General features: G+C 45.2%; 2 protein-coding genes across 14 annotated transcripts in view; one reads left to right on the top strand and one right to left on the bottom strand.

Annotated features, from left to right (window-relative positions):
• RECQL5 (RecQ like helicase 5) overlaps window positions 1-10,683 on the bottom strand; it is a 35,324-nt gene extending 24,641 nt beyond the window's left edge. For 4 of the 12 annotated variants that reach the window (XR_010408476.1, XR_008507141.2, XR_010408478.1 and 1 more), the window contains exons 1-6: window positions 9,892-10,392; window positions 8,697-8,818; window positions 7,250-7,768; window positions 6,281-6,386; window positions 5,655-5,766; window positions 4,277-4,439 (exon numbers count right to left, since the gene is read on the bottom strand). Coding sequence is in view for 5 of the 12 variants with exons in the window: in XM_064582527.1 (XP_064438597.1) it covers window positions 4,277-4,439; window positions 5,655-5,766; window positions 6,281-6,386; window positions 7,250-7,768; window positions 8,697-8,818; window positions 9,892-10,012 (1,143 nt within the window). In the remaining 7 variants the exon portion in view is untranslated. Of the gene's footprint in view, window positions 1-4,276; window positions 4,440-5,654; window positions 5,767-6,280; window positions 6,387-7,249; window positions 7,769-8,696; window positions 8,819-9,891; window positions 10,396-10,428 lie in introns of those variants that run through there. The other 8 variants (XR_010408475.1, XM_045888459.3, XM_064582526.1 and 5 more) reach the window with 4 other exon arrangements.
• A 122-nt stretch (window positions 10,684-10,805) lies between these two features.
• SAP30BP (SAP30 binding protein) overlaps window positions 10,806-20,070 on the top strand; it is a 36,704-nt gene continuing 27,439 nt past the window's right edge. Inside the window, exons 1-3 of one of the 2 annotated variants that reach the window (XM_045888457.3) lie at window positions 10,806-10,983; window positions 12,200-12,309; window positions 14,585-14,632. In XM_045888457.3, the coding sequence (XP_045744413.1) occupies window positions 10,878-10,983; window positions 12,200-12,309; window positions 14,585-14,632 (264 nt within the window). In that variant the 5' untranslated portion in view covers window positions 10,806-10,877. The remainder of the gene's footprint in view (window positions 10,984-12,199; window positions 12,310-14,584; window positions 14,633-20,070) is intronic. The other variant, XM_045888458.3, reaches the window with a different exon arrangement.

Here is a 20,070-nt window from a genome sequence, read left to right on the forward strand (position 1 = left end):
CTGCTTGTGTTCCTGCTCTCGCTGTGTCTCTCTCTGTCAAATAAAGAAATAAAATCTTTAAAAAAAAACCCCACTGTGTAAGTTTTAAATAAATATCTTATACCTAATCACCTTACCAAAATCTCATCTAATTTGAATTTCAGATAAAAGGGACCAGTTAATCACGCCCCCTTCATTCCTGGCAAAGTACCAGGTCCACGCAAGGCCCCTTCTTTCCCCATCCCAACTTGTACTCCCCTCCCCGTTCATTCATTCATTCATCTAGTCAAAAAACGTTAAGCACTTACTATGTTCCCAGCACTAGTCTGGCCATTACAGATCCGCAGGAAACAAGAGGGCCCTGCTCTCATGGAACTTATACTTCAACAGAGCAGACAGAGAATGAGCAAATCTCTAACATCACACAGTACATGATTTCTTTTTCCAAAAGCAGAAGAGCCCTCCTGGGCGCTCAGCTATGCTTGTGAGGCCCATGGTGAGCACGTACTGTAATTTCATCACTGCTCGTGGCTGGGTATTCAGTTTGTTCCCCAGTGTCAGTTCCTCATGACCAATTCTACCATGCAGGCCCTCCAGCACATGAGCTTTTATTTCAGGTGATTTGGTCCCAGAAATACGGTATCTGGGGCAAAGGGTGTATTAAAGTGTAATAGGGGGGCTGCCTGGGTGGCTGTCAGTTGAGCATCTGACTCTTGATTTCAGCTCAGGTCATGATCTCAGGGTCCTGGGACCGAGCCCCACATCGGGCTCCGCGCTCAGCACAGAGTCTCCTTGTCCCTCTCCCTCTGCCCCTCCCCCAGCTCATGCTCACTCTCTCAAGTAAATAAAATCTTTTAAAAAAATGAAGTGTAATAGATATTTCTAGAATGCTTCCCCCCAAAAGCTTTCTTCTTCTCCAGGCAAAGTGCAGGCCCTCTCCTGCACGTGCTCACTAGCCACGAGTGTTAGAGCCCTTTTGCACATGTGTCATTTTACTATAATTTTCATTCACCTGATTACTATTGAATTTGAACATCTTTGGACGTGCCGTTTGGATGAGCTTTTCTGGGAACTTGCTTTCACACACTGCTTTCACCAAAAATGGTGAAATCTCTCCATTTACCCTCAACTTCAACCTCTGGTTTGCCTTCTACGGTAACCAGTTTTTCAGATTTGCGGCTTATGTACCGGCTTTGTTTACGGTATCTTTTGCTGCCTACATTTTTTTTCATGGGTTCAGGATTTTAGAAGTTCAATCACTTGGAGTCCCTGCCCTAAGAGGAAACCACCCTTAAAAGGATTTTACACCACCCTGGAAGGAACCCTCCATCCTTTCCCATATGATAGATGACAAACACCTGATTGGGTGACAGGCGCAGGGAGGGTTAATCAGATTAAAACAGCCCACCAACAAGCCCATAAAAAATCCCAAGACTTAGGAAATTCCAGGGGCAACCCTCTCGGGTCCCCTCCCTCCCTGGGAGCTTTGTACTATCACTTTGTTAATCGCTCAATAAACCTTGCTTTGCTGCCCTCCCATCCCCCCAAAAAAGGTTCAAGAACGTTAATTCAGGGGCGCCTGGGTGGCTCAGTCGTTAAGTGTCTGCGGCTCAGGTCGTGATCCCAGGGTCCTGGGATCGAGCCCCACATCGGGCTTTCTGCTCAGTAGGAAGCCTGTTTCTCCCTCTCCCACTAGCCCTGCTCGTGTTCCCTCTCTCGCTGTCTCGCTCTCTGTCAAATAAACAAATAAATAAAATCTTAAAAAAAAAAAACGTTATTTCAAATACTTTTTTTAAAAGATGGCTTTCTGAATTTCTAATTTTCATTACAAAACTATTTCAAGCCCTAGGTTATACACTGGAATAAAGCGTCTTGTAAGATATTGCTTTTCACTTGTAGGTCCTTAAATCTTTTATATAAGGTGCCAAACGGGGCACTTTCATTTTATTCCAGAGGGATGCCAGCACCACCTACTAGACCGTCCCTTCATTTTCCATTAAATTGAGCTGTCTGCTTCATCACATAGTAAACTCTCATGTGCTCTGGGCCTTATTTCTAATTTCCTTGTCTGGGCCACTCCTTGTTGCTGTATTACGTGGATTTGGTTACAGCAACACCACAGCACATTCTGACACTGGGTTAAGCTCGAGCCCTTCACCATTCTTCCCCTTAAGACTTTTCCTGGCTGTTCTCGGGCACTTATTCTTTCACATAAGTTCTACGATTCCACTTCCCAGTAGAGATCTTTTGGGATTTCAACTGGAACTTCATTTATATTAACTCTGAGGAGAATTGACAGTTTTATGTCTTCCCACTCAGTTTTTGTAACTACTCAGAGCTTGTTTTCTTTCCACAAGATATTAGTTTTCTTCATCTAAATCAGTAGTTCTCATCCCTGGCTGCATGTTAAAACCAACTGGGGAGGGTTTTTGTTTGTTTGCTTGTTTTTTTTAAGTCTCTTGTTAAAGTCAGTAACATTTACATCTAGGTATTCTGTAAGTTTTATTCTTGCAAACTAAGTACTTTTTTCATTTCCATTCCTAGGCATTCATGGTTGTGTGGAGAAAAGCTAGGCTTTTTAAAATATTTCCCTTATATTTAGCCATCTTGCCAGGTTTTCTTACGAATTCTAATAGATTTCCAGTAGAGTCTGGGGTTTTCTAGGCAGACATTTGTTGACATTTCTACCTTGTTTTCTATTCTTTCTGTCCCTGTGGGTTTATGTATTTTTTGTCCTTTTAATGTCATTTTGGCAAAGATCAGACATAATACTTGCATACAGTATTTCTTTTTTTGGCATTCAATATTTCTTATAAGGAGAAGTCTCCATGTATCCATTTGCAACTTCATAAATGATGCTTTGGGGGACTTGATCCTTCTTGGTTAATATAGAATTCCTGTGTCATTTTTAACTGCTTTAGACCATTCCGGTGTGACTAACCCACTGTTTACTTACCCAATACCTTACAGAGGAAGAGTTCATTATGACAGAGCTGCAGCAAACACCCCCATACATCCTTGTGCACATGACAGTTTGTTTATCCTGAGGTGGAATTACTGAATCACAGAACACCAGTACCCTCCCATTGCATGTATCACCTCGTCTCTCTTCAAAGCAGTCATACCAGTTCATGTTCCTTACAACACCATGGGTTCCCCTTTCCCCACATCCTTGCCAACAGTAATTATAAAGATGTTGTACATTTTTGCCAGTATGACGTGTATCAAGTGACAGCTCACGATCTCCTTTGCATTTCTCTGATTCCCAAGGGAGGCTGAGCAACTCTTCATACCTTTATTAGATATTCTGGTTCCCTCTTCTGTGAAATTCATACTTTTTGCTCTGCAGCTGTTTGCCTTTTATAGATTCATCTGTAGGAGTTCTCTACGTACTCAATCATATATATTGCAAATACCCTCCCCAACAATGGCTCATTTTTTCACCTTGTTCATGGTATCTTTCGTTACACAGAAATTTTTAGTTTGAATTTAGTCAAATAGATCATGTCTTCCTTGATGACTTCCACTTTTAAAATCTTGACATGCTCTTCCCTTTGTCGAGGAAATAAAATATTTTCCCCCAATTTTACTTTTTTTTTTTTTGACGTTTTTACTCCACCTGTAATTCACATGTGTATGGTACAGGAGGTAAGTACCTGATTTTATCTTTTTCCAGCACTATTCAACAGTGCATCCTTTTCCTGTTGATATTTTATGTCACCTATCATACATCAAGTTCATTTACGTACTTGGGTCTATTTCTAGGCTCTCTGTAAAGCATGTACAACCAGTAAAAAAAAAAAAAAAGGCTGAGAACATAAACAAAGAACTTTCAACACTATGGGAAAATGCTTATGTAACAATGCTAATTAAAACAAGGCAGGATTAGGACGCCTGGGTGACTCACTTGGTTTAGTGTGTGACTCCTGATTTTGGCTCAGGTTATGATCTCAGGGTTGTGGAGCCTGCTTAAGATCCTCTTTCCTTTTCCCTCTGCCCCTGCCCCCCCAAACAAAACAAAACCAAAAAAACCACAAGGCAGGATTGATCTTGGCTATGTAAAATAACAGGCACACAAGAGATCGCACTAAGATACACTAAATACAAAGGAAAGAGTCTAACCTAGCTGTTGCAAGATGCCTATTCACCAGTACACCATTCCCCCTGCCGCTATACCTTCTAGCCCCAGGAGCAACCCTGTAGCTTACAGAAGCTCCACCTGGGTTCAGAAATAAGCTGCATGAAACTGGAGAGCGAGGGGTTTGGACGGAAAGGGCTCCTGCTGCCCAGGATTTACCTGGAGTTTTGCTACTTCCTTCCTGATCAGGAAACTGACTTGGTCCCGGTCATTCCTGGAGTAATAGAGACGGCACCAGGAAGGTTTCCCGTCCCTGCCTGCCCGGCCAGACTCTTGGTAGTACCCAGCCATAGACTTGGCAATATTCCAGTGGGCAACAAACCTGTAGGATCCAAAGGGACAAGCAGCGTGAGCTGTGGCAGAGGAGCTGAGGGGAGGAGTGATCAGTGTCAGGGAAGCAGGGCTCTCGACAGTGACCAGGAGCAGGGAGGCTAGCAAGTTTCAGAGTAAATGTGGCCAAGACCCCCACATCCCATCCCTGCCATGGAGTGGCCCAAGTTAGAGGCCGCAGCAGAGTTAAGGGGGGCAATTCCAGCACATATGAGAAACCAAAAACACTCAACAGTCCCCGCCCAGAAGAAAAAGGACTGGGCTTAAAGAAATAAGGTAAGGCCTCTAATGAGCAGCACAACCTCGAGTAAATCCCTTTAACCTCTTTGAAGAGAGAGGGAGGCATAACATTATTAAATACCTACTATGGGCCAGTTTATCTATTTGTCTCGTTTAATTGTAGTTACTATCAGGTGAGATAACTCCATTTTATAGACAATGAAATGATCAGGAAAATGTGTACAAGGTGGCATAGCAAGGGGACAGTAGAGCTAGGACTTGGGCCTAGCTGCGTCTGATTTCAAATCTGGGCCCTTACAAGCCACAGCCAACCCAGGGTCCAAACTCTGATTCCAAAACCTGTGTTTTCGTAATGTAAGCACATAGACTCATTCCTCCCCTGACCAACTGAGCTTCCCTGTGAGTCTTAATGAGATCATGTATGCAAAAGTGCTCTGCAAATCATACAAGGCATTATTATTGGTGTTAATCAGAGCAAAGGGCTTCAGGCTGTAGCTGAAAATGGTTCTGGAAGGTTAGGTGGGGCTAGAGATAAAAGACTTCCCAACAGTTGCCAGGGTGGGTCTAGGAGGCTGGGATGCACTCTCTCTTCTGGACTGTCAGTAAGCAGTAACAAGGAATGCTGGGAATAAGACATTGCCTTTGATTTCCCACAGGGGGCAGTTTAAGATAGTTATTCCACCCCCTCACAGGGACCCTGTGCTAGATGTGAGGGATCTGGGCTGCGTTAATGGATGGGCCTGATGGCTGCGTGCTGCCCTCTACTGGGGGATGGCAGAACCCGGCTGTGCAGTCACCAGGAGAGTGGGCTGTGTAGCACTTGTCACCATGTGGACTATGCACTGGGGATTCTCTCTTGGGGCCTCCTTCCCCTCTGGCCCTAGAAGGAGGTCCTTGAGGCAGAGAACTAGGCAGCCCACTTGAGCCAGGCCCCGACTGGGAAGGTAAGGCAAGAACCATCACTCACCTGACATTGGCTTTGTCCACTCCCATCCCGAAACTAATGGTTGCAACAATGACCGGGACCTTCTCCTCCATCCACTCATTCTGCACCAGCGTTCTTTCGGAAGCCTTCAGCCCTATGACAGAGGGGAAGGTGGCAAAAGGAACCCATATTTCCCTTGGAATCTACCTTGGGTTTGATACTGTGTTGGGTGCTATACACACACCCTGAATCCATCACTTACCACCTGTGTGGCCTTGGGCCATGCACTTGACCTCAAAAAGACCCTAGCCCGTGTGGAGCACATAGCACTCAATAAGCATTAAAGCCCAGATTCAAACAACCCAAGTCCACTGGCCTCCAAAACCTGTGCTCTTTCCACAACACCAATACCTGGGCTTCTAAAAACTCATCATCTGCTGCTTTGAGGGCACAGGGTGAGAAAAAAGAATTCAGGAGCCATAGTTCTCATTTTAGATCTCATTTGTGTTCAGACTCCTTTTTACGGATGTAAGGGAATTGCTTTAGCTCTGCCTGGGTATCCAGAAAAAGACGACAGACCATCTGATTATCCAGAATCCTTAAAGAACAAGAGACCCACCGAGAGGCTTCGGAGATAGAAGTGACCACATGGCCCAGGCGCCCCTTACCTGCATGGTAAGCCTTGGCACTCACACCCCTGTAACTGAGCTCTGTCGCCAGCTGTTCACAAGCCTCTCGGGTCCTGCAGTAGACAATGCCGCAGCCAGATACCAACTGAACGAGGAGACATGGGAAGAGAGTGCGCATTAAGAACAGAACAATCTGGGGCGCCTGGGTGGCTCAGTTGTTAAGCGTCTGCCTTCGGCTCAGGTCATGATCCCAGGGTCCTGGGATCGAGCCCCACATCGGGCTCCCTGCTTCTCCCTCTCCAACTCCCCCTGCTTGTGTTCCCTCTCTCGCTGTGTCTCTCTCTGTCAAGTAAGTAAGTAAGTAAGTAAATAAATAAATAAATAGAACAATCTGCCCATTTTACTGTGGCCTCCTTTAAAAGAAGCTCTCGCTTTCTCCTGTCAGCCTCACAGGTTCCTCTGAGGCAGGCCACCAGCAGAGCTCTGACACTGCAACAAAATAACTCATCTAACTCCTCTGCTTCCTGTGCTGAAACCTTGGATAGGTCTGCAAAGGCCTCACTCAGGGGTTGGCTGTTCATCTCCCAGAGAAGAATTCCAGGACAAGGGAACTCCACTAAGGGGAATAATGCCAGGAAACCAAAGGAACAACTCTCTGTGCACAAGTTTTAAGAAGCTTCAGCTAGTGGGCGCCTGGGTGGCTCAGTCGTTAAGCATCTGCCTTCGGCTCAGGTCATGATCCCAGGGTTCTGGGATCGAGTCCCACATTGGGCTCCTTGCTCGGCAGGAAGCCTGCTTCTCCCTCTCCCACTCCCCCTGCTTGTGTTCCTGCTCTCGCTATCTCTCTCTCTGTCAAATAAATAAATAAATAAATAAAAATTAAAAAAAAAAAGAAGAAGCTTCAGCTAGTTCTAAGCAAAGGTCCTAAAAAACCAATTTCCATCTCTATGCTGCAGATACCACCCACTGCTCTTGAGCACCTTGGCCTCCCAGCCTTAGGGCCCTCACCCCTTTATCAGCCTTCTGTCCAAGAGCCTTAAGGCAGAAATCCCTCAGGTTCCCATAGGGATCTGAAAGCAGTTCTTTGAACTGCACATCATAGAAGAGGTTGGCCCGAAAGCAGGGAGTCTTGAAGGTGGCAACCGGCTGCTTCAGGTGCAGGGCAGCAAACACATCCTCTTGGACTTGTGGGGTGGCTGTGGCAGTCAGAGCCACGCACGGGGCATGTGCCAGGCGTGAACGGAGGGTGCCCAGACGCAAGTAGTCAGGACGGAAGTCGTGCCCCCACTGAGAAACACAATGAGCTTCGTCCACCACCAGGTAGGAGAGCAAGCGGCGGGACACCAGTGAGTTCAGGGTGGGCTGGAAGGAGGCTGAAGCCGCCATCTCCGGCGTGATGTACAGAAGTTTGGTCTGTGGCTTTTCTTGTTCTAGATCAGAGAGCAGCTCCTTTTTCTCCTGTACCGAGAGCTTGGAGTTCAGGGAACTCACTCGTACCTTCAGGGTCAGCAAGTGGTCCACCTGGTCCTGAGGAAAGAAAGGAAACAGGCCACCAAGGGGAGGACCCAGTAGTCAATGTCACCTTTGCTCACTGGGCATTTCCCAGCCATAAACGTCCTCCTCCCAACCTCCAAGTTCTTCTCTGTGCATACAACAAGGACAGGAGGCGAACTGCCTGAGAGCACAGGCTCTGGAGGCAGATGGTCCTGGCTCATTTCTGGCTCACTGAATCACCACAGGCTCTTTGGCTGGCTCTTAGCCTCTAAGACTCTGTTCGTTCTCCCTCTCTCTCTCTATCCTGTAAAACCAGTAACTACCTAACAGGATAGTTGTTAGCATTAAATGAAATTTTACACTGCAAAGGTGAAGTGAATGCACATAAAGCACTGAGCACAAAGCCTGAGACCTCATGAAACTCACAAAGCACTGTTCCTGTCATTCCATTTCTCTTCATGGTGGATGGCTCTTAACCGCACGGCCACACTTCCTCATTTCTGATTCTGTCAGCCCATCTGCAGGCCTTAAATATAGCCAGAGGTGCAGAGCAGATGTTGACAACGTCCCAACCCGTTTATATCAATTTTGCTTTCTATCCGTTTGCATCTTTTAACCTGTCAAGAGTACACACGTGTGTCCGTGTCCACGAGTAATTGTCTATGTGTATACAGATACATTTCCATACTCCTCTGGGTGAAAAGTAACAAAGGAGGGTGAGAGACCTCAGGCCATCAAGACACAGAGACTCATTCATAACCGTATCACCCTGATATCCACCAGTAGAGCCCCCACATTTGGGCAATTCAGAAACCCAATACAGAAAGGGAGATAGGCAAATCGAAGAAAAGGCAAAAGACCAAACAAATGAGAAGTGACATTTCCAGCAGAAAACAAAACAAAACAAGAAAACTTTCCCCTAAACTTTTTGGGCTACCATCTTCACTCCCCTAAGCCTCACCTGAATCAAAGCAATGAGTGGAGAGATTACGATGGTGATGCCTTTGGCCAACAGAGCAGGGAGCTGATAGCAAAGGGATTTTCCTGCCCCTGTGGGCATGCACACAAAGACATCCTTGTCACCTGCAAAAAGAAAAGACAACAACACTTAATGGTTCCTGCCTAGGGGCACCTGGGTGGCTCAAGCGGTTAAGTGTCTGACTCTTGATTTCAGCTCAGGTCATGATCTCAGGGTCGTGAGTTCGAGCCCAGCCTCACTTCAAGCTCTGTGCTCAGTGAGGAGTCTGCCTGAGATTCTCCTTTTCCCTCTGCCCCTCCCCACACTCGTACACGAGCTCGCTCTCTCTCGCTCTCAAATAAATAAATAAATCTTTAAAAGAAAATAGATAAATAAATAAATAAATGCTTCCCGCCTCTTATCTTTTTCTTCCTCAAGGCTGTTGAAAACTGAATGAGAGTATAGGAAAAGCACCTAGCAGAGTGTCTGGCACCGGGAAAGGTCTCAATATAATGCTAATTTCCTTCCCATCCTTCCCGTGTAAAGGGCAGAGATCCAGAGAGACTTGGAAATGGGCACAAACCATTTCCAGTAATGGCAATAACAACCACAAGGGTGAGAAGTCTGAGTCTGTTGGGATATGGATGATTGAATTAAACAGCCATAAACGTTGAATACTTCTAGATGAGTGTATATAGCTGTGGAGACATGGAAGCAACATCACTTAGAGATCTTTGGTTTGTAAGTTGTTATAATGTAATTAATATTACATTGTTGCTTTCCTCTTGAGAAGCTCCATTTGCCAATATATCTCAGGTTTATAATACTATGACTCTTTTCTTCCCTATTTAGGACCCAGGTCACTCAATCTTCAACAAACGGCTTAGAAGGTCAGTGACTGGATTAGGCTATTCCTGCCACTCGAGCTACTGCCTACACACAAACGAACATGAATTGAAATCTCTGAGTTGTTTTCAAAGACAATCTGCAGCACTGGCTATGAAATGTAAGAACCAGAACAGGTGGATGATTCTGCCAATAAAACTGCAAGTTTTAAGTGACAAGTCTACAAGATTTCCAACAATTATGGACCAAGGGTGGGGAAGTAGGAAGGGTCAAAAGGAGGGCATTGGCACCTTCTGGCAACGCTACAGTATAGGCAGCACAAATGTAAACACAGGTGGTTTGGCAATGTTACCTTTCACTACGGCCATGGTCGCACTCTCCTGTAAAGGTGTCTTAAAAGAGTCAAACCCAAAGACCTTCTTCAATGTGCTCCGGACTCGACGTTCAGGGTCAAAAGAAGGGCGGGTGCTCATCTTAGCGACAGAGAGTGGCCAGAAGTTAAGGTAAAGGTGATGATCGCATGATTACGATGAAAACTCTGTTCCGCTTTTAAAATACTGCTTATTTTTCTCTAAGAAAATTTGCTTTATTACTCTCAAGCAATAGATTATTTCCAACTAACATAGCTCCAGATGAACAGCCTCAAGCAACACGTTCCTGGGCAATTAACATCTCCACTTTTATGCTCAGGAAAATAGAAACATTGAACTATCCCATGCCATGATACAGCCCAGAGCTAGAAATCAGATCACAAGAAACACAAACTGTGTCTTTGGAATAATCTGGAGAAGATGTAATTGTTTTTCTAAGATCACCTCCTGCTCCTTTTATAAGCGCTGCTATCACGGCCATTCTTTCCCGCCCCAGAGCCCCGATCCCTTCTTCCCACCTCCCAGAAGAGAGTTCATCCGTCTTCTTCCTCTAAGCCCCAGATCCGCTCTTTTCTCCCTTCCCCAGCCCAAGCCTCCCTCTCTTCACCCCAAGATATCAGAGCTGGGCGTGGGCCACCCAGGAGCGAAGGACTCTTGCCGGGTCGCTGCTGCCCGCCGACCGGGAACTACTCGAAAACCCCCATAAGCCACCCTAAATTCTGAGGAGCCAAATGGCTGGGAGTCAGCGTCAGGTAAAACCCACTCAACCTTGTATCTGTCGCGCAGTGATGACGTTTAGGCAGATCGGTTGCGAGGGGTGGGGCCAGGCGCAGAAACGGCCGTTTTGATTGGTTTCTGCACAGGAACCGGCGCGGGTTCTCCTGGGATAGGAAAAAGTCGCCTTTCCTCACGGAAGTCGGCTTTTTTGACGCATAGGAGTGAGGCACTCTGGGGTTGTGGGAGGAAGATGGCGGGGAAGAAGAATGTTCTGTCGTCTCTGGCAGTTTACGCGGAAGATTCAGAGCCCGAGTCCGACGGCGAGGCTGGGGTCGAAACGGCGGGCGGCGCGCCTGGTGAGGCCCGAGGAGGGAACTGGAAGGGGAGAATCTGGTGTCTGCGCGGAATGCTGCTCCCCTAGCAGGGCGGGAGGGAAAGATGGTCATTGTGCCCCAAGTGTCGGGTCCGGGAGCCGCGAAGCGCGATCGAGGCCCTGGTTGGAACAGAATAGACGCTCTGGAATAAGAATGGGCCATCGCCTTTCGTTGATTCAATTATTCTGCCGAAACTATTGAAAGTTTCCGTGCCGGGCACCGTGGAGCATAGGGATGGACCTCCGGGTTCATTGTATAATGGGGACAGCGATGAGTAGAACGTACGTGGAGGGTGATAAAGGTTGTGTCTTGTTAAATTTATAACTTCGCATTAGGAATGTACCCTAGACGCATCTTGGAGCTTTTAAATATGTATGTCTGATCTCGCTGGCGACGGAGTAATTTGTAGATACGGGGTAGGATCTGGGCATATTGTGAGCTTTTTAATGCTCCTCAGTGATTCGCTTACTTTGTGAGCTGTTAAAGCCCATCAGTGATTTTGTTGCCCTACTCAGGTAGAGAATCACAGTGTTAGGAAATGGGAACAGATTTCTTTGGGATCATAGAGAGGGCAGCAAGTTACCTAACATATGGGGGCCTTCCTTTCTTCATTTGGAGGTTAGCTGCTCTCAGTTTTGTGTGGTGTCTTCCAGTCAGGAGGTTCTCTGGTGGCTTCCCAGTACTTTGTAGCATTTTATATTTTTTGTTGTTGGTTGTTTTGGTTTAAAGGTAGAAGAAGATTTTGCTTCTGGAGTAGATATGATTGGTAGCCCCTCTGAGGGCCCCAGTTAAAGCTCCTGTTCCTAGGGGAGGACACACAAAAATGAGGGCAACAGAGTCCTTGTCCTTGTATGAGAAGACAAGTTCTGGTGTCTCTGATACAAGGTAGAGATACCCATATCAAGAGGTTTTCAGACAACGTGCAACAGTAGTAGTTCAGAAGGCTTCAGTTGGCATACTAGGTGGATGGGAAGCATGAAAGAAAGAATTTAGCATTTGGTTTTCTTCCATGTTCTTTTAATGATTTTATCCACTAAATTGTGGTCTTTCCAAAGGCAGATTCTGGATCTATAGTCACTTAGATGAGATTTAGGCACCCCTTTGATCTTCAGGGGTAGTTCTGGCCACTCAAATAACCGAAATGTTGTCTTGCATTTTTGTATGCCTTCGTTCATTTTTCTTTTTTCCTCTGTTTCAGAGGAGAAAGGTGGATTAGTATCTGATGCCTATGGAGAGGATGACTTTTCTCGGCTCGGAGGTGATGAAGATGGTTATGAAGAAGAAGAGGATGAGAACAGCAAACAGTCGGTAAGTAAATCTGTTCCAAAATCCAGAGTTGCTCAAAGCACCATTTCATTTGTCAGAAATCTTCGAACTGTACCAACAGTGTTCCATTCCACAGCTAAAGTCATTCGCCTCCCTTCCCCCGCTTTTTGTTTGGTATCAGTTGAGGAAACGGGTGGATATCAGTGCTCTGTTTGAAAACGAAAGTTGTTTTCATCTGAACCATTTTGTATTAACTTTTGAATTGAAATTTGGGGGAAGAGATAATGGACTATTTTATTTAACTGAGATATGTTTCATGTTGGTTTTCCCTGTTAAGATAGTTTATTCCGTTTGTAACAATGCATTCTTGCTAACTGATGTATCATTAATATCTGCAATCAACTCTGTATTATTTTTAATCTTGGTTTATTCAAATCTTTCAGCTTATCAAAAAGATTAGGAAGGGAAATTTTTTTTTTTTTTGGAAGGGAAATTATATAGTTTTTTGTTTGTGGTTTGACCCTTCTTAATTTCTTTCTTGATATTTTACTTGAAACTTTTTATCAGAGTGCCCACGATTCTTGAGCACAAATCTTGCCTGATGTTTGGTATGTGCTGGCAACAAAGAAAAGAGAACTTGGTCTTAATTAACCAGAAAGCCTTTGGATACACTATTGCCTGAGCCTCAGGAGCCAGAATTTAAAAGTTTGGAGAGAAAGCAAGGATTTAACTTGGTGCTTAGCACAAAGACATACAAGGTGAAATCTGGATATAGAATCTGGATATTCAGCAGTATCTTTAACTGAGATACTCAATGTTCTCTATTATTTGTTTGGAAGTTTTCTTATGCATTGATATTTAAATATTAGCGTTAAAAGACTTTCTAAGTAAAACAAAAAAGCATTTTGTATTGGATGCTCTTTTGGAAGATATTTTCATGTCCTTAGCCCCACCATTAATGCTGATAATTCAGAATTGACTAAAATAGTTTAGAAAAGCTTTGCAAATTGTTTTCTTTTCTTGGTTTTTCTTAAGTGCACACATACTGGCTTAACACCATAACTGTTTTCTTAGTAAATGTGTATGGTGTGTCTCTGAAGTGTTGTTCCACATTGCTTTGCTTAGAATTTTCATCATATATAAGCTTTATATCATTCTACTAAAATCCTCTCATCAAATCCCAATATAGACATTCTAAAATGTGATTGTATCTGGCTGAGCTACATCTCTGATTATTTGGCTTGATTGATTTCATTTTGAGGAAATCATGGAGATTGCATTTAAACCTTTGGGCTCACTGGCAACTGACAGGACCGTTAAATCTCAAAACCATCAGTATAGTTTGTTCCAGTCTCGCAGGTGATGTCTATATTAACATCTGGGGCGCTACTTAATGTTTGGGTTAAAGCATAGCTCGATTGAGAAAAGCAATTTCAAATGAAACTTAATTTTTTCCTGGGTGTTAAGTTAAAGGCTCTTGTGCATTGGGGTGTTCTTGGAACAGATACAGATACTGATCTTGAAACTCCAGTAGCATTCATTGGAAGGGTGGGCTAGCCGTGTGAGGCCAGTGCACGCTTTGGAGAATGCCTTGTTCACATGGTGCTTTGTGTCAGGCACGCCGCTTGGATCAGGAACAAGACTGGATAGAACGGGTCAGTGGCAACTCTGTGAGAGCTTGGATGGAGGCAGGGCCTACTTGGCCGGGACCCAGGAAAAGCCGGGTGTTGCTCTTTAGCCCCCCTCCCTGGGTCACTTGCCCCGGTCATTTGACACCTGCCTTCCTGCTGTTCATGTAGCTGTGACTACTGCTGAGCTGAAGTGCTGGGGTGTAGTTGTGTGGGGGTCATGGCACTCTGACCGTGAATGATGTCATGGTAGGTCTGAGTCTGACGTCCTTGTGTGTATGAAAGGCAGAGAAGGAAAAAAAGGTTCATGTTCCTGGTTTTAAATAAGTGATATCTCATTGGAAACACTATGCGTGTTTTATCCTGTGGGGCCTGGTCTTATTCTTTTCTGACGCATTGCAACCTTTTTCCATTTTTATGTATGTGATTTTTAATCTCAGGCATTTTCATTGCCTAGACTGTGGCACTGCGGGAGTCACGACTTTGAGCTGCTGATGTTCTTTTCTCCACCCCCACCCCCCGGAACATCTCCTTTTCCCCTTCTCTTTCTCTAGTTCTGGGTCATAGGGCAGGGGAGGGGTTCTTGGGATGGCCCAGCCTGGGTACCTTGCTCCAGCCCCTAGTTATGCATGTGAGAACCCTCAGGCCCACTCCTTTAAGCTTAATCCTCTAAATTCTTTGTCTTGTAGGAAGATGACGATTCAGAGACTGAAAAACCTGAGGCTGATGACCCAAAGGTATTTGGTGTTGGCTGTGGTGGGGTGGCTGGATGCGAACAAGGCATTGTAACATGGTGGCTCAGCTCCTGTGTCTGGGCCAGCTCGGTCCCGCTAACACCGTGCTAACATACTGTGCAGCCACGGGTACATTTTCTGGGATGAAACCAGCTTTCTAAAGAAAGGAGGTCACCGTGGAATGAGTAAGTCCTGAGGCAGCTTGGATTTCCAGCCTTGTAGATAGTGCCATATCTCCAGACTAGAAAGGCGAGAGGCCTGGCTGAGCATAGCAGCCTGCATCTGCTCCGTAGCCAGGTGAGCTTGGTGGGGTCACTGCACCTGCAGGTGAGTTAGATGTGGGAATGTTTCTAGAATCAGGAAGCCATAGGGCTGCCTTTTGTACTCTTTAGTCATCTAGAAGTGAGGAAGGGACATGAGAGGGTCAGACAGAGTGAGGCCTCTCCCCAGCTGCTAGAGAAGCTGCACCTAATCCTTGTTTCCCCAGGCCTGTGCCCATCCACTTTTAGGTAAACAGAATGGTCTTTCTGAAACCGACATTGCCATTTTTTCTGATATTTCCCTCTTGGTAGCAGCTGGGAGTAATTAGCAGCATTTCCTGTCATGCTCCTTGACCTATTGTGACGATGGTTAAGACCTGCCCCACCCCCTTTTGTGTCAGGTAGGCTTGCTGTACTGTGCCTGTTGAGGACACATTCTTTAGGGAACAAACATTTCTCTTTCAAAGAGAAAGTCTAATTCTATCACTCTAGGCCTCGGGAATACGGGCCAAGTTTTGTGATTAAAAGCTACTTTGAAACCAACTGAAGCCTTCAAGGCGACATAGTAGAACTTCGGAAAATTGTACCAAATTATAATCAAAACAGTAGTATATCCGAAAATATAGCACGAGCTGTTCCAAATTTGAACTGATTCTGTGTTTGGATAGAACTGTATGCGACCATTGAAATAAGCCTGTGAAAGGCTGTGGATGATGCAGATAACACATTTTACCAGGGAATAAAGTTTGGGCCCCAGCATGTAGAAGAAAGAAAAAACTTGAGCCCTAGACATTGCAAATGCCACTCCTTTCTGTGCCAAGTAAGGAACTCAGGCTTAACTCATCCAAGCATTATAAGCAGGAGGGCAGACCTGTGGCCTGGGTCAAGGGCGGCCACAGCTCTGCTTGGGCTTGCGGAAGAAAATTGGCAGTAGTGGTAGTAATCTTCTGTCTTAGTGTTTGGGGTATGTGGGCCTTAGAGCCCATGCGGGAGATAAACCTGAGGAGCTCCCAAGTGCTGGAACTTCATTGTGGAGGAAAAGGAGGGTGTGTGGGACCTGGAGCCTTTGTTGTGTAGTGGCTGGCCTTTGCTTAAGGCTGGAAGGCCTTCTGGGGAAGTTGGCTAGAGAAAAAGGTATAGGTACTTCACTGTCACCCCTTCTGGAATACAGCAAACTAAACAGCACGTCCCCCAGAAATGAGGAAGAACACCCAGGGCTGGGGCTGAGGGGGGTAGAATTGGGAAATCTGTTAACGTGCGTCGTGTCAGCCTTTCTCAGTACCACATGAAGGCTGGGAAGACGTGTCATTTATACTCACCCTTTGATGTGCCTTACTGTATTTCATTCAGTCATTTGAACTTCGAGTCTGGTTGTGGAATAAAAAGTGTTCTGGAGGGGTGCCTGGGTGGCTCAGTCGGTTAAGCAACTTCCTTCAGCTCGGGTCATGATCTCAGGGTCCTGGGATCAAGCCCTGCATCGGGCTCCGTGCTCAGCAGGAGGCCTGCTTCTCCCTCTCCCTCACCCTCTCCCACTCCCCCTGCTTGTGTTCCCTCTCTCGCTGTCTCTATCTCTGTGTCAAATAAATAAATAAATTCTTTAAAGAAAAGTGTCCTGGAACAATTTCTGTTCTTGAGAAGCCCTCGGAGAACAGAACACAGAATCCACCCTTATAGTGACTTGTAGTTCTTTTGGAGGATGAGTGTGGAAGGGGTCAGACAGAGCTCTCCAGCTCACATGTCCTCAAGTCCAAAAATCATGACTGTTCATGGCATCCCAAGGACTGGAAACAGTCTTCTGTGCTCCCCGTGCCTTAGTCCTGGTGCTGGCTTACTCTCCTGCCTGAGCTGGCCTCAGACTGTCTTCAGGCAGTGGCCTCCACCTGAAACCCCTACCAACCCTTCCTTTATTCCAGAACTCTTCTGGCATACTTAATTGATTTTTAACAATATATATATATTTTAAGATTTATTTACCTTTTTTTTTTTTAAGATTTTATTTATTTGACAGAGAGAGAGACAGCGAGAGGGAACACAAGCAGGAGGAGTGGAAGAGGGAGAAGCAGTCTCCCCGCGGAGCAGGGAGCCCGATGCAGGGCTCAATCCCGGGACTCCAGGATCATGACCTGAGCCGAAGGCAGATGCTTAACAACTGATCCACCCAGGCACCTTAAGATTTATTTACTTATTAGAGAGAGAAAGCCCATGCATGCACACGCGGGTGGGTGTGGGGGGAGAGGGAGAGTCTTTTTTTTTTTTTTTTTTTTTTAAGATTTTATTTATTCATGAGAGAGAGGGGGAAGCAGAGGGAGAAGCAGGCTCCCAAGGAGCAGGGAGCCCGATGCGGGACTCGATCCCAGGACCCTGGGATCATGACCTGAGCCGAAGGCAGACGCTTAACCATCTGAGCCACCCAGACGCCCCAGAGGGAGAGTCTTTTTCTTTTTTTTAAATTTATTTATTTGGCAGATAGGGGGATAGCGAGAGAGGGAACACAAGCAGGGGGAGTGGGAGAGGGAGAAGCAGGCTTCCCGCTGAGCAGGGAGCCCGATGCGGGGCTCGATCCCAGGATCCCAGGATCACCTGAGCTAAAGGCAGACGCTTAACGACTGAGCCACCCAGGCGCCCCTTGAGAGGGAGAGTCTTAAGCAGACTTGACTCAGGGTTCGATCTCATGACCCTGAGATCATGACCTGAGCCAAAACCAAGAGTTGGACGCTTAACCAACTGTGCCTCCCAGGCGCCCCAGCTTTTAACAGTATTTTTGAGTTCCAAACCTTCAATTTTGAATATTTCTGCCTTAAGTATGTGAAGTTTCTAAAATAGGAATGTCACCAGGATGGATTAGAAGCGCCATTTATTTTGTTAGCAAATGGATTGATGTCATAACTGTCTTTTCCACCAGATGGCACTCCTTCCTGCTTTGGCTTTTTATTTTTATTATTTTTTTGAAGATTTTTATTTGTTTGAAAGAGGGAGAGAGAGCAGGGGGAGGGGCAGAGGAAGAGGGACAAGCAAATTCCCTGCTGAACATGGAGCCCAACAACGGGGCTCAGTGCCACGACCCCGAGATCACAACCCAAGCTGAAGTCAGACAATCAAATGAGCCAGCCAGGCACCCCCTGCTTTGGCTTTTTAAAATCTGCATTTGGTTTTTTACTACAGCAGTTCTCAAAACATTTTGGTGTCTTTTCACAATTAAAAACTGAGGATCCCAAAGAGCTTCACTTCATTTTGGTTTTATCTATTGGTATTTACTATTTTAGAAGTTAAAACTGAGAAAAATTTTGGGCGCCTGAGTGGCTCAGTTGGTTAAGCAACTGCCTTCGGCTCAGGTCATGATCCTGGAGTCGCTGGATCAAGTCCCGCATCGGGCTCCCTGCTTGGCAGGGAGTCTGCTTCTCCCTCTGACCCCCCTCTCATGTGTTCTCTCTCATTCTCTCTCTCAAATAAATAAATAAAATCTTTAAAAAAAAAAAAAAACAGAAAAATTTTAAATAGTTGTCTTTTTAAAATAACAAACCCATTACATATTTCTTTATAAATTATTTTTCCCTAGTTTCCAAGCATTTATACAATTAAATCCTCATTTCTTTTTTTTTTTTTTTTAAGACTTTATTTATTTGACAGAGACACAGTGAGAGAGGGAACACAAGCAGGGGGAGTGGGAGAGGGAGAAGCAGGCTTCCCGCAAAGCAGGGAGCCCGATGCGGGGCTCAATCCCAGGACCCTGGGACCATGACCCCAGCCAAAGGCAGACGCCTAACGACTGAGCCACCCAGGCACCCCTAAACCCATTACATATTAATATAAATCACATTTTAACGAAAAATAACTATTTCTGAAACCGAAAAAAGTTGATGCAAAGACACATGGCTTTCCCATTTTATGGGTCTCCCTAGCATCTGATGTCCATCTAGATGGATAGCTAGGTTCTCATCACTGCTTCTGCACTCAGTCTGTTGCAGTGTGTTGTTTTGGTTGAAGTAGTTGAAGAAAATCTGGCTTCACACACAGGTCATTGGAAAGAGGAGAAATATTTTAATAGCCCTTTAGGTGATTGTAGATCTTTTTTGATACTTGATCAGAATTCAACAAGCGATGGTTTCCTAAAAGTTGCTTGCACTATGGAATGTGAAACGTTCTCTGAGCTTCTTTTTTGTTTAAGATTTTATTTATTTATTTGACAGCGTGTGCACACAAGCTGGGGGAATGACAGGCAGAGGGAGAAGCAGGCTTCCCACGGAGCAGGGAGCCCAATGTGGAGCTTGATCCCAGGGCCTTGGGATCATGACTTGAGCCAAAGGCAGGTGCCCAACCGACTGTGAACTTTTTGTATTCTGCTTTATTTAAGTCCATGGGTCGGCCTTGCACTCTGAATGGCTGTTTTACCCATCCATGATCTCCATCCTCGGGCGCTGGTGATTTGGGAAATGTTGGTTCTCCGAGCTATACGATATATATAGTACATATATTGATGTATTTTGTTCTCTGATATCCAAAAAATTATGTTTGTTAATGACATTACTAATCTCATCAGACAAGCCATTAAGTATTGGGAAGCTGTCTGTTCGCAGTGGGGAATATACATTTTCCAAGATGCTAGTTTTTACTCGAGATCTTGAATTTTATCATTACCAATAAATTCTGTTAGAGTTTTCCTTGATGTGACAGGCTTCATTTTTTTTTAGAAAATGTCTGCCAGTTACCCAAATTTGACTAACAGTAGTTTGTCAGTCATTCTTTCAAGTAAAAATGATGTTCCATGGAGAAATCAACTAGATTAGCTAGTAACTCCCTCACCTAAGTGCTTTTCTTTGAGGTAACCATTGGACCTCGGGGTGCAGAGGTGTTGATGCGACCTCTCATGGCATCAAACAAAATGCAAACAAATTAATAAATAAATTTGTACTCAAGGGTCGAGACTCAATAAGATTAATCATTTTGACTGCGTCACCAAGGATATTCTCAAGTGAAATTGGCTTTTTTTGTAATTGAGAGTATGCCTACTGCTAAATCTCAGTGTAGCTGCTTCAATTTGTTCTAAAGGGCCAGCTTGACCCGCCATTGCTCCTACCAACATCAGCACGGTGAGAAAGGCAAGGGATGTCTTAGTATTAGGGAAATAGTTTTGATCACGTAGACCCCCCGGGGTCCACAGATCAACTTGGAGAACCACTGTTC

This window comes from Mirounga angustirostris, unplaced genomic scaffold (genome assembly GCF_029215605.1).
Source record: "Mirounga angustirostris isolate CCGP_5_RB_7025 unplaced genomic scaffold, mMirAng1.0.hap1 SCAF_17, whole genome shotgun sequence".
NCBI classification, from domain to species: domain Eukaryota; kingdom Metazoa; phylum Chordata; class Mammalia; order Carnivora; family Phocidae; genus Mirounga; species Mirounga angustirostris.